The sequence below is a fragment of the Nannobrachium achirus genome, assembly GCF_963921795.1.
Source record: "Nannobrachium achirus genome assembly, chromosome: 15".
Lineage (NCBI taxonomy): Eukaryota > Metazoa > Chordata > Actinopteri > Myctophiformes > Myctophidae > Nannobrachium > Nannobrachium achirus.
In genome coordinates this window covers 19,115,668-19,129,947 of record NC_137822.1, presented here as the reverse complement: position 1 = coordinate 19,129,947, position 14,280 = coordinate 19,115,668, and the positions used below count along the sequence as shown (strand labels likewise).

The following is a 14,280-nucleotide window of genomic DNA, read 5'->3' as shown; positions in this document are numbered from 1 at the left end:
GGCAGCTTGTAGGTTAGCTATTTTGGCACGCGACAGCATTGTATGATGGGGAACTAATAGTCTTGTTCCATGACTGTAGACTCAGGTTATCAGAAGCTGGCAAACCCGTTCTGTTCTGGTTCATGTTCACACATGGTTCATTTGATTGGCTTGGCAGCAGGGTTGAACCAGGTTTGAACTGGAAACGGATCATCACATGCGTTTCCAGTTCAAATCTGCTGCTGAGCCAATCAGATGAAGCTATGGGGAAATGAACCGAAACAGAATAGGAAACAGATAATGCAACCTTATGGAAACCTGGGACTACAGTTATGCACAGAGCCTATGCATTCTTCTGACTTGTTATTGGACAAGATGTATATTAGTTGATGATTACTTCATTGTCCTGAAGCTCCTGGTAATCCTCCCCAACAAGCTCGTTCTCCGGGTCCATTGTGTCCACCTGGCTGGCTTCTTCGTCTTGATTCCATGCAGCTTTTGTCTCGATCTTAATATCAAAGACAGAAAATGGATATTTAGCTTATTTTGTCTCACAATTTAGAAGATTTTTGAGACTGGTGCTGATCAAATATAAGCTTGGGTGAAATTGTTAGTATTAACCATATACCGGTAATACCCTTGATCAAGTGGTTGTCAAGACATTGCACCAATGTCTTGACAATATAAAAGATAATATGCTAACAATGAGTCGTGACTCGTGACACAATGCATTTGGAAGCTTGTAAGTTAGCTATTAAGGCACACGGCAGCTTTGTATGATGGGGGGAACTATAATAATAGTCTTATCTATTGACTCACGTTTTCAGAAGCTGGCAAACCCGTTCTGTTCTGTTCATTTGATTGGCTTGGCAGCAGGGTTGAACCAGGTTTGAACTGGAAACGGATCTTCACATGCGTTTCCAGTTCAAATCTGCTGCTGAGCCAATCAGATGAAGCTATGGAGAAATGAACCGGAACAGAACAGGAAACACATAATAATATGCAACCTTATGGAAACCTGGGACTACTGTTATGCACAGAGCCTATGCATACTTCTGACTTGTTATTGAACAAGATGTATATTAGTTGATGATTACTTCATTAAGCTCCTGGTAAATCTCTCTAACAAGCTCGTTCTCCGGATCCATTGTGTCCACCTGGCTGGCATCTTCGTCTTGATTCCATGCATCTTCTGTCTCAATCTTAATATCAAAGATAAAAAACAGATATTTAGCTTATTTTGTCTCACAATTTAGATAATATGTTCAAAATGATGGCGAGATTTTAACAGCAGGCAACAGCGGGTAATGGCCAACCTTATTTTCTGTAAACCTTATTTTCTGTAAAGTGCGTTATTTGTCAAAGGGAACTGGCAACTACTGGCGATAGCATGTGATGAGGCAACCTTGGCCAAAAACGTGAAAATAGTTTATCTTTTGGACGACGTCGCCCAGAGTCGCTGGCTGTTGCCCGTGGTTAAAACATACTGTAAGTCGTGATACGATTAGCTTGAAGCTTGTAGGTTAGCTATTTTGGCACGCGGCAGCATTGTATTATGGGGGGGAATTATAGTCTTATCTGTAGAATCAGGTTTTCAGAAGTTGGCAAACCCGTTCTGTTCTGGTTCATGTTCACACATGGTTCATTTGATTGGCTTGGCAACAGGGTTGAATGTGTTTCCAGTTCAAATCTGCTGCTGAGCCAATCAGATGAAGCTATGGGGAAATGAACCGAAACAGAACAGGAAACACATAATGCAACCTTATGGAAACCTGGGACTACAGTTATGCACAGATCCTATGCATACTTCTGACTCCCTATTGAACAAGATGTATATTAGTTGATCATTACTTCATTGTCCTGAAGCTCCTGGTCATCCTGTCCAACAAGCTCGTTCTCCGGGTCCATTGTGTCCATGTGGTTGGCTTCTTCGTCTTGATTCCAAGCATCTTCTGTCTCAATCTTAATATCAAAGATAGAAAATGGATGTTTAGCTTATTTTGTCTCACAATTTAGAAGATTGTGTTTTTGAGACTGGTGCCGATCAAATATAAGCTTGGGTGAAATGGTTAGTATTAATAACCATAGCCTTGATCAAGTGGATGTCAAGAAACTGCACCAAAATAACACAATATACAATAAACAAAACCTGAGTCTCACCTCTCCTTCTCCCTCTCCTTCAAATTCATCATCATTGTCTCCTTGGCCTGGTCTCTCTCTCCATCTCTCCAGATTCAGCCTTGGGATGCTGTTGCAGTTGACGAGCCTTGATCTCACAGTGAAGACATCCTGAGGGACAGTGCGGATTCCAGTGTTGTCACAGATGATCCTGGCCAGGGTGACGCGTCGCAGTTCAGCTATCTGTGCAGTGGTGAAAACTCTGGGATTCTCATACCACAACCTGGGAATAGAAAAGAAGGTGTGAGATGTATGTATGTGTGTGTGTGTGTGTGTGTGTGTGTGTGTGCGTGCGTGCGTGCGTGCGTGCGTGCGTGCGTTATGTGTTTCTATATCACTCACCTGTCTCCTTGACGGATAGCCTGGAACTGTCTTCTAATGAGACAGGCAAACAGAGGTCCAACGCGGGCACCACGGCCGAAAGGCTCAGCCACACCTCCGAGCCAGACATCGATGTTAGCAGGTGTGCCATAGAGCTGAATCAGACTGCGAGCCAGCTTACGATTCCCCAGAACTTGACCAAGCTGATACTCATTTTGAGGTTGAGAGAGACCACAAGCCCTGCGCCAGGCATTGTAACCTGGTTGGTAAACAAAGAAAATTGTTATGGATTTTGATAAAACAATGATGAGGAATTTGGATTTAACTAAGCAGTACTGTATAACAAGGTTAACTAGAATCTAATTTATACTTTGTTGTAAGTAGTCATGTGGCAAATATAAGTGAAATATTTCGGTGAGAATCCTACAGCTTTTGGGGAAAATGGATGATCTACAAGTTCATGCCTTGCAAAGAAAGCTTGATCTCTTATACCCCCCCAGTCAGATTTTTTATATACCTATTTTAAACATTTTGAAAATGTTTGAAATGTTGCTTAGGCCTGTAATGAAATTTGGACACCAGGTAGAAAGATGGTTATCACGTACCAGGAAGGCCATGGTCACGTCCTCTAGCCATGTTGAGGGCACCCAGGTCCAGAGCTACGTCCATGATCAATTTGAAAAGCTGGTCCCTCACAGCAGTCACCATCATGTTATCCTGAGTGTTCAGTTTAGCTGGCGATCTAATCATGCCACGGAGCACCGGGTCAATGCCACCTGAGAAAACCAATGTAAAACAAAAAAGTCTTGTTACAAAACATATTTCAAAATTGTCTTATATAGTCTATATATATTTTCAAATTTTCAAGTCTTGCCTTCATGTATAGTGCACTGGTCTTCACTGAATGATAGTACTGTACCTTCAAAAACAATTCTCCAGGGAGTGAAGAAGGCCAGGAACAATGGGACATTGCGGACTTTAGCCTCTCTGTAGTTTGCATCCAGACGGGGCAAGACAGGCTGGAGGGTATTGTGTGCAAAGCGGTATGCTGCTGTAGCAAACACATTAGTAATGCTGGGGTCTACATTAGGGCTGTAGCCAGGGTAACTGCCAAGCTTTCTGATTTCGTTCGGACCAAGAATATGTAGCAGGTAGTCCCGGAACACGAACACCTAGAAGATATTGAAATATTGTGGTGTCAGTCAGTCATGTGGAGGAACAGAGTGCCTGGATGAATATACTGTATGTATCTGTCTGTCTCAACTGTAGTTCTCAGTTTCAGTAGGTCTCTTGTTTCTACATTTGTCTGTAGATGATTATGGAGGGGAGGATGAGTAGGGAGCTGAATGCTATCCTGGAGGACCCCTCTCATCCATCATCATTTATTAATAGACTGAACAATTAATATGCATTCATTCAGAGATCTGGTAGGCAGACATCTAGTGCCAGATTCTAAGCTTATGTATCTTGGTTACATACTCTTACTATGTACCTGCAGTCCACTCCTGAGTTTCATTCTACACCCGCATTTCCCTATGGCCTAACTAAATATGAGTTCATACTGTATGTTGCAAAGGTCATGTTACCTGTGTGTAGGCACCATTGATCTTGCGAGCCTCTTGGTAGAGCCTCTCACCATCCCAGTGGGGGTTAATTCTCCTCAGTGCACGGGCCAGACGGTTGTGTTCACGCATAAATAGTGTGTGAATTGATGTCAGGTAAAAGTTTTCATTCACACGGCTATCACCTGAAAAATAGCAAAACAGACATTGACCAAATATCAATCACTTCCTCTCATCAATATATCAAATACTATGATTTGATGTTTGCATTATTTTGCATGGTCAGGTGGGCTTTAAAACGGTGTATCAATAGCATTCTTCATTCTTCATCAGATTCAAATAATTTAATCTCAGCCTCAGAAACCAACAGAGCTCACACTAACCTGCAATGAAACAGGGCACCTCTCTTGCATTTCGGTCCCTGGTGATGTTTCTGCGTGTGGCACACATGTTTGCATTCATAGCGTCGAAGGGAAGCAGTTCACGGCCACAACTTCTGGTTGGATTGACGCGCAGCAAGCCCAAGTCATTTGTTAAGTCACGGAGGCGAGTTGCTAGCTGTTCCTCAGACCCATATACTTGGCCCAGGTCAAGGAAGGCTGTCAGAGTATTGATCTGCTCTCTCCTGTTTGGTTCACCTCCAAAATTGAAGGCTGAAGTTCCCGTTCCACAAGCAGGTGCCGATCTGAAGGAAGGCAGGCAACCTTCCCGGGGAAAGGGGCGACGAGGGTCGTTTCTGGGGAACTGTTCATTGGAAAGCATAGATTAACCACTTAAGCCCTTTGTACTTTGACAAATAGTGAAAATAGCTGAGCTAATTAGTTTAATGGCATGCCCAAATGCAGAAAGGCTAGAAAAAGGACACCAACCACAATGGGGATGCAGGGCTCTTCATGTTCACAGCTCTCTTCACAGTCAACACCATTGCTGAAGGAACGAATGCTCGGGGAGAAAGGTGTGAAGCTAAGATCATGATCGTTCCACTGGCCAAAAAAGGTTGTCATGAGGGTGTTCTCTCTGTCACTGACCACGTTTCTATCAAGTGTGCTTAGAATCCTGTTGGAGACCTCTCTCACCTAAAGAGGAGCAGAATTGGTTATGTTTACAAAGTAATTTATTGAAGATATCCTGATATCTCATGCATCATACACTACATACAGTAGCCTACAGTGATATACCGGTACGTACCAGTGGGAGCACAACATTGTTGATCCTGTTCTTGGAGCCTCTTGTTAGGAAGACTCCATCATCGTATTGAGCAGGGAGCACGCGGGCGAATGGGGTGTTGGAGGCTCCATAACGGGGGTTCCTCCTAAAAGAATAAATGTGTATGTCATGCATTTAGTGATTTAAATTCACAAACTTATCTTTTCAAATGCATGAAAGATACATTTCTACAATTAAATTGTTGTCTTGAAAATATATGGTGCTCAATCATCAAATCTGTAAATGTTTCTTCATATAATAAAAGCAGTTCTATCAAAATTATTCATCTTGATGGCTAAATATAGCCTAATTAGGCTCAGCGGTGTAATGTATCAAATGCATGACTTACAAGTTGTTGCAGACGCTTGTGGCTGTGCGAAACGTGTTCACGTTTTGGATGGTGCGACATTGCGGGTTACGCACTCGAGCAGAACATCCCGTTATTTCAGAGAGCATCGTCAGCTGCTCAGGAGAGAGAAGATCTGAAAAGAATAAACATTTTTTTGTGAGCCTACTTTAAGTTGTCATATAATGGAGTTGTTTACCAAAAATGCCTCACAATACTACATAATGCTATACATTGTGAGCTTACAGATCTGCTACAGCATTTTGCACTTTTTGGGTATAAATTGTGTGGAATGTGTTGTGTGTTGAAATCTGCTGACCTGTTGCATTCAGTGAGCGTTTGTGCACATGGTGGACCTTGTCGTGCAGCAGTCTGATGGTTTGGGCCATGTAGTCTGCAGATCGCACTGCTTGGCGGGCATCTCCACGTGGTTGCTTCATGAGCCGAAGAATGTCAGAGGGGCTAACGTTCTCCCTACGCACCCTGCGCAGGCTCCTTGAAAGAAAATTGGTAGTAATGATTAATGAATGAATCATGTCCTACAGAGATCGAAATATCCTCCTGTCCTCCATTTTTGTTTTCATTTGTTGTTCAAGTGTAGTATGCTAGATTAGCTCAGAGCCTCTACCCAAATAAATAATATCTCCCCCAGCCAAGGATGATTAGTGGATCATTGGCTTTACAGTGTCTCTTCCTGCATGGGCTCAACGTCTTGGCGTTACACAAGCCATTAAAACAAGATTTCTTACTGATTATTAGCCTACTGTTTCTGTGAAGCAGAATAATTGGGTTGTAGGCCTAAGCATTATTCAGTTGTTTAGTGAACTGTAGGGTACAGTACTGTATTTTAGTAGGTTAATTCATTAACTCACTCTTCTCTGGAGTACTTGTAGGCTTCATCCACAATTGTCTTTGCCTCCTCAAAAGCATCTTGAAAGTATGGGCTGCCCAAATGTTCCCCTGTAAACCATCAGAAAGATAATTAGTCACGTCTTTAGTTCCATACCATGGACATTTTCAGGGTTTGTAACATCCATGCAAATAATGACCAAACTATGTTGAGCTAGCCAGTTCCAGACCCTGAATCGCTAGCCACACCCCTTTAATTTTTTTGTTTTGGCGATTCAGAATAATGAAGTGAAACGAAATGTCAATTCAGGCTGAGTGTCAGGCTAATGTTGAGCAGCTACACAATGAATATAATATAACCTCATGAAATCATGCAGGAGTTTTTCATTTAGTAAAATAGTGTACCTGATGGAGAGCAGTGGCTGAGCATGAAGCACATGCCCAGTGTCAAAAGGATGATGAGACTCATCTCTGAAATGATGAGGGAAAAATATCAGTCTATTTCATAGAGAGTAAATATAGCCTACAATAGGTTATTTTAAAATCTTTGCAAAGAATTTCAGAAAGAAACATAATAATGAACCCCTTACCTGTGACTTTGATGGTCCTCTGAGTAATCCAAAATAGGAGGTTGCTTTAGCATCTATAGATCACTGGCCCTACAACACTAACCCATACCACTACCACTACCACTACTTATAGTCAGAAAGGCCCCCCCCCCCTGTGTTGTAGCCCAATGGTAGTCCCCCCCCCACCGGCTCATAATTAAGTAATTGTTTGACTTCATCATTCACTGATAAAGGCCAGTTCACACCAATGCAACTCCTTCACACTTGCAACTGCTTGCAATCATTATCTCCAATGTCTGTTGCAAGGAGTTGCACTGGTGTGAACTGGCCTTATAACTGTTTTAAAGCAAGGAGTTGTGACTAGGTGCATTGGTGCAGTCTGGCCTTTCGACAAATGGTTCGCATGAATTACATTTATTTCAAATTAAAATAGCTCTCTGTTAATAATAATAATGATAATGATATCAACTAGAAAGATGCAATTGGAAGTGTGGTTGATGTATATCGGACCAGTTACCTATATATGGAGACCCCTGGTACCCATATAGAGATCCATGTACTGTATATGGAGATATGCTGTGAGTCCCCAAAGATGCTTACTCAGTTATTCATTATGTGAGAGTCCTATGACGTCTATCACATCTGACATCATACTGTACATACAATCCCTTTTATGCCCATATATGGAGATCCCGGTCTGTAGAACCAGCCACACAGATATGGGCTGTCTTCCTACATACAGTATATGGGCATTCCCATATAATATCCTGTATCCATATATGGGTATAAAAGGGATTATGTTAGTGTGGTTCCCATGACATCACAGTGATGTCAGAGTGTGATGTCAGAGCAGCAAACCCATAGACCGTAAAAAAGTGTACACGTCCAGACAGACAGAGACATGATGTGCCGTTTCTCATACTAAACTGTGACCTTTGTTCGCAATAACCTATATTGTTCAGTAGTAGTCTTATCTATAAATTCATCAGCCTTTGTTGTCTGCTGATCACAAGAGACCATTTTATAACTGGACACATGTGTTCTCTGTTATTTTCCTTTTGTCTATCTTTTTAAAACATTAATGTTTACTGAAATACACCTTTTTGTCAGTCACCTGACTGCAATTCATTTACAAAATAACATTTCAATATTCATTGATTTGGTGAACAAGCACATAGTCCTTGGGCCACGACCCACATTTCACATATCGGTACCACCTGGGATGGCAAATTATAGTTGTGTTTTTTTTTGTTTTTTTTATTCCTATACATCCCTAGATTAAGTTTTGATATGATAGACCTTGCTGACTGGTAGTTTTCATCAATTTTATGATCCTGACTGCCTTTAAAAATAAATGATATAAGAAGAAACTGGGTGGATATTTCTTCAACCAAGAGAAGGTGCATAACTGCATATTGTGCAAGAAGCAGTGGTGGAAAGCTGCTAAAACCTAATACACAATTTTGAGGTATTTTGCACTTTTTCTAGAATATTTCCAATTTTCAGTACTTTACCTTCTACTCCACTACATCTCAGAGACAACTTGTATACTTTTACTCCACTATTATTTTTAAACTTTAGTTGTTTATTTTGATTATTACAAATCATATATTACCTACTTCAGTCCCATATACATTTTGGCTATTTGAAAATAGCCGATGCGATGCATTGTGAGCTTGTAGATCTGCTATTTTCAAAAGATTTTTATGCATTTGAAAACTGGGACATGCTCCATGATGAGTACTTCCTTTGGTACTTTAAGTACATTTTTATACCAATCTGTTTGAAGTTATAATGTTGATTTCCACAACCAGGGTGGTTTACCAGGCTACCTGAACTCCTCACCACTGTTCTTACAGTTTTTCATTTACCTGTATAGCACCTTGCTCAACCAAGTCGTTTTTATTTGCAGCAAGGATTCATATTTTAGATTGTATTTAGAGAAAAGAAAAGATGAGTGTTAAAATGTTTTCATTTAGTTATCGTTTTAGCGATTTTAATGATTTTGATTTCAGTGGGTGGGGGCATGCATGCATACACACACACATACAGACAGACACAATAAGCCCATTCCCAAGATGCACTGTAATCTTTCATGGGCAGATGTGACTTATGGGGGCTAGCAGTCTTACTCTAAATAGTAATAAAGAAATCGTGCCGGCTTATCCAAAAATACATTTAGATTAGACATCTCTAAAACAACAGAAGGCAGTAAATTAAAACATTTTAATACCCATATTTTCTTTTCTCTAATTAAAATCTAAAATTTCCTTGTTGTAAAAAAAAACTAAGTTGGCCTTTAAATGTGCTTTATGAATACCGTTCTGCTCTTCTATTCTTCCTGATGAGACTATGTTCCCCTGGATGCTGCGTGTTGCACCATTGCACTGTTGCGTGTGCAACAGGTTGCTGCAGACGTTTTATCAGTCTTATCTGTGACTGTCTGATAGGAGGGTTACGTGACTGATCAAACTTGTGAAGAAAGCAGGCTCTGCTATATGAGGTCATTGATATGAGGTGTGGAGGGGTGGTGGAGGTGAGAACAATGAAGAAATTAGTGGCTATCATGACTAATTTCTCCCACCCTCTCCAGAAAGAAAGACATGCAGATGAATAACGGCGCGGCCCAAAATACCATTTACGGACAGTGCAAGCTGACTTGCCCGCAATTCAGGTAGAGGGTAAGAGTATAGCAGGTAAGGCAGTGACAAGAATATAGGGCCTGTGGTCTGACCAGTGACCTTACTCCTAATATCACTCATCATCTCACAAAGACAGGTTCTAATTTGGGTATCCTTAAAATCCTTAGGTGGATTTTACTGTGTTTTTTCTACATCCTGCTAATAAACGACCAGATGTCTGTCTGTCCGATGTCTGTCTGATATACACGCATGCTGACATCACTGATATTAAACAGTGCCCGAATTTGGAGATAACTGACATCACTGATGCCGCCGCCTTTACTGCACGTGCGTGGTCTCTATGGTTACAGCCACATGCTAAAACAGTGCCCAAATTTGAAGATGACTGACATCATTACTACTGACACTCCTACATTCAATCCCTCACATATACTGTTCACACCCCATAACCCAAACTGCACATAATTCAGAGCACATACGTATATGTTCGAACGGGCAAGGACTAGTGAGGTATTATTAGACAATTTGTTAAATGTTCATATATCAGACTGGGGGGGGGGGGGAAACTGAATAGCTTGTGTAACATTTTAATGTAAAAAGGCTGTTTGAATGATTGTCTTTGGATAATTAAAGGAGTTTGCAATAAACGATGTTTTCAGTAATGCCCTCGTCATTATCCACAATGAAAACGCGCAGAACGCTGGCTCTCTTTCCCCTGGAGAAGGCTGTGTAGTAGAGTTGGCCATGAGCGAACACAGATTGAGTATTTGTCTGGATAGCCAGAATGTCACGTTGAAGCCCTTTTTTGGCAAAAGGCCATTTTGAGGTAAAAGGGCAGCTGCATACTGTATAACAAATCCTTGCCTAAATATACAGAGATCCTTTCTGTAAGACATTTCTATTATAGGAATGCACTCCTACAATTAGGCCTACAGCTAAAAACCTGAGAATGTACAGTAGTAGTTTTGTGGAGAAAAGTATAAAAGCACTGTCACCCATCTGGAATATGCCTATTAGATTTGGAGAAATCTTGTGTGAAAAGTATATTTTCCCTGAGGATGGGTTTTCAAAGCTTCAAAACTTGTCATCCCTATCTGAATGGTAGTCCAGGGGCCAAGCCAGATTTTATTACCACCCAAGGTGACCGTACATTTCTAGCATTTTTATATTCTTACGTGTCTCTAGTTTATATTTTGGTATATGTTTTTCAATTCAGTAGCTTAAAGGGATATTTCACAAAAATACTTTTGGTATTTTGTGAACACAGTGGACAGATTTTAATTTGCTTCATTCAGTATTTAGATATTTGATATAAATAGTTTCAGACACTTCCCGTCCAGGGCCCCTTCCCAACTTCAAACTCCATTTTAACCAGGATAGATTAACCAGGATAGAGTTTGAAGTTAGAATGGGTTTGAATAAGACGAGGAGTGTCTGATAAAATGTATATCAAATATCTAAATACTGAATGAAGCATATTAATAAAATCTGACAATTCACACCTAACTGCTCACCGGCAGCAATCGGCTGGGTGATGCTAAAATCTGAATTTCCCCAGCAGAATTAATCAGGTCTCCCCCTTTCCCCTTGTGCAAAGTAATAGCTGTCCTGTTTGGTGGAAAGTGCACAGACCCCCCCCCCCCCCCCCCCCCCCACACACAACATCTAACACCTTCAGCAAGGAGGCCGTTGCGTCAGCTTCATCACTTGCAGTGCCTGAACGTCTACCCTCAACTGAATCTGCCACCAAACCTCACTGATGTAGAGCACGGGTCTTCAACGTTTTCAGGCCAAGGACCCCTTAGTTGAGAGAGAGATGAAGCAGGGACCCCCACAACCTGTTCATATATTCCATATAGTTTCATGATTTGACAGCACAATTATCAGTTTATTTTGGATCCACGTCAATTTGTGTTTTCAGATATTTAACCACTTGAACCGTCAATACTTAATAAACTTGACCTCTCACTCTGTACTTAAGTCTGCTCTTTTCCCCCTCTAAACCAAAGCTTTTTGCCGGAAATTGCCGATCTACAAGCTCACAACTTGTATGTAGCCACTTGCCACCACCCACTGAAATCTAAAATCGCTAAAACAATAGAAAGCAGTAAAATACTCTAATTACAATCTAAAATATGAACCCTTGTTGTAAAAAACTAAGTTGTCCTTTAAATGTGCTTTATGAATACAGTTCTGCTCTTCTATTCTTCCTGATGAGACTATATGTCCTCCTGAGTGCTGTGTGTTGCACCGTTGCACTGTTGTTGCGTGTGCAACAGGATGCTGCAGAAGTTTTATCAGTCTGTTTATTTATGTGATTTTCTGATAGGAGGGTTACATGAAAGAAAGCAGGCTCTGCTATGAGGTCATTGATGCTAAACAGGAAGGTGTGGAGGAAGGTTAGAACAATGAAGAAACTAGTGGCTATCATGGCTTACCCCTCCCAACCTCTCCAGAAAGAAAGAGATGGGCATGGAACAGTGGGCACCTGAGAACTCAGTCAGATATGGTTGTCCGGAAACACTAATTTCTGTACTGATAATCCAGAAAACTTTGCACATCATCAGTCTGTTTATTTGAAGTGGCCTGCACCTTCGACTCTACAGTAGCTTAGAAGCTTCTCTAAACATGAAATACCAGCTACTAGAAACCATCACAGAACAAGGTTATAGGCAATAATTGTCTCCGCCAGCTATAGGGCGAAGGTATGGGGAGACTATGTTTTTCACCTGTCTCTGTCCGTGCGTCCATTAGTGCGTCCGTCTGTCCGTTACCAGCTAGTCTCCGGCACCTACAGATTTTGTCAAAAAATCGGTAGACAGCTATATCTCTATAGGGATGTGATCAAGACGGATTTGTCCAATATTTCATAGTCTATCCTATTTGGTAAACCTTGGCTTCCAAAATGTGTAGGATCGGTCGGTTTTGAACAAAATGCCTCAAATCATGAGTGCAGCGTGCATGCAATTTTTGTGAAATTGTGCACACACATTCCCACTAGGCAGAGGAAGAAATGGCACTTCAACATTTTCAAATCAGCCTCATGGTGGCGCTATAACAGGCCGATTTGTGGTTTTACCTATAACTCCACTGATCAGTGTCAAACTCTATGTGCACTCTATAGAGGCCAAGGAAAAATCTTTTCCCTGCATTTTTCACATCAGCCTTTTATAGCATCACCAGGAGTCCAACTTATGTAAAACAAAATCTTTTCAGAAGAATTGCCTAATTTCACTGACATTTGTGAACACTTGTAGGCCTATTCCCTTTTTTCCTCCCAGTCCCCCCAAATTGAACTAATTGTCTAACTAGAGGCAGTGCTCTTCCAAGCACAGGTCTCCACCAGGTCAGGAAGGTTATTCTGCCATGATGACTGAATTATGACTGACTGCCGTGATGACTGAAGAAATGATATATTACAGTGTGCCTTTTGTAGGAAGAGATGGTCCACACTCACAAATGGATAGGTTATTTGGTTTCTTTCACAGAATACATGTGAGTCCTGTCCCAAACTTCTCCTACTCTAAATTCTTCTCTTGACTACACTATGTCAACACAACTATCAACATAGTGTGAAGGGTTTGCGCCCATGTTTACTGCGATAGTGTTCTCACATTAATCATCCTACTTGATACTGAAATATAAAAGAGGAACATTTAATAATTAAATAAACATAATACAAATTCTGACGATAAAGAATATATGACTTAAATTCATGAGATTACTTAAGGCATAGGTACACATCATTGTATATTGTGAGGTCATTATTACAGTAAATTAAATATTATGTAATTTATTTGACATAGAACAATGGCTCCATCTACAGGACCCATACATTTATATTTTATTTGTCAAACACTTCTTAGGCCTAATCCCTATTTTCAAGTAATAGGCCTAGGCTAAGTAATAAAATGTTCGCCTATGGCGTGCCCAAAATAGGGATGTCAGAGTTAAAGTAACAAGAAGTGCAGGTAAGGCTACGCGGCACTCAGTTACGTTGTACTGCGTAGTTGTGTACATGTGAGTAAGGAAGGTGTTGGTTTCAGCAATGAGTATGAATGATGCATGTGGACAATTGGGTATAAATGCATATGGGCAGTTGTTGAAATCAAATGAGATATATAATATTTGTTGTTAGAAGTCATAGTTTAATGCTGTACTATAGGACAGTGTTTATTGCAACATAATACAAATAAGAAAGGGAAATAGTGCTAAAATTGATATCCAGAACTTGAAGCAGTGTTCTTCCGAGCACAGGTCTCCGCCAGGTCTGGTAGGTCATTGTGGCCCCCTGGTGGCGCAATAATAGGCAAATGTGAAAAGGGTGCCATGTCATCTGCGGCCTGTCATGATTTGAGGCATTTTGTTCTAAAAATATGTTTTGCAAAAATGTAGCTGCTGTTGGCGCTATAACAGGCTAATGTGAAAAGGGTGGCATTTGTTCCTTGACCTATTAGGAATGTGCGTGCAAAATTGCACGAAAATCGCCAGCTGCGTTGATGATTTGAGGCATTTTGTTGAAAACGGACCAATCCTGCAAACTTTGGAAGCTATGTAAGCCAATAGGATGGAATATGAAATATCAGACAGATCAGTCTTGATCACATACTATCACATACTAGACTATA

At 40.9% G+C, this 14,280-nt stretch overlaps 1 protein-coding gene across 1 annotated transcript; it reads right to left on the bottom strand.

Moving 5' to 3' along the window:
• Nucleotides 1–361: 361 nt before the first annotated feature.
• Nucleotides 362–6,910, bottom strand: LOC308299675 (eosinophil peroxidase-like; the record flags this gene model as incomplete). Its single annotated transcript, XM_080743466.1, has 15 exons — nucleotides 362–487; nucleotides 1,077–1,181; nucleotides 1,831–1,941; nucleotides 2,140–2,380; nucleotides 2,500–2,737; nucleotides 3,084–3,254; nucleotides 3,398–3,650; nucleotides 4,065–4,225; nucleotides 4,424–4,784; nucleotides 4,910–5,116; nucleotides 5,229–5,352; nucleotides 5,596–5,728; nucleotides 5,912–6,087; nucleotides 6,465–6,552; nucleotides 6,847–6,910. The coding sequence occupies 15 exons, from the start codon at nucleotides 6,908–6,910 to the stop codon at nucleotides 362–364; spliced, it is 2,559 nt and encodes an 852-aa protein (XP_080599592.1).
• Between the last annotated feature and the right edge of the window lie 7,370 nt (nucleotides 6,911–14,280).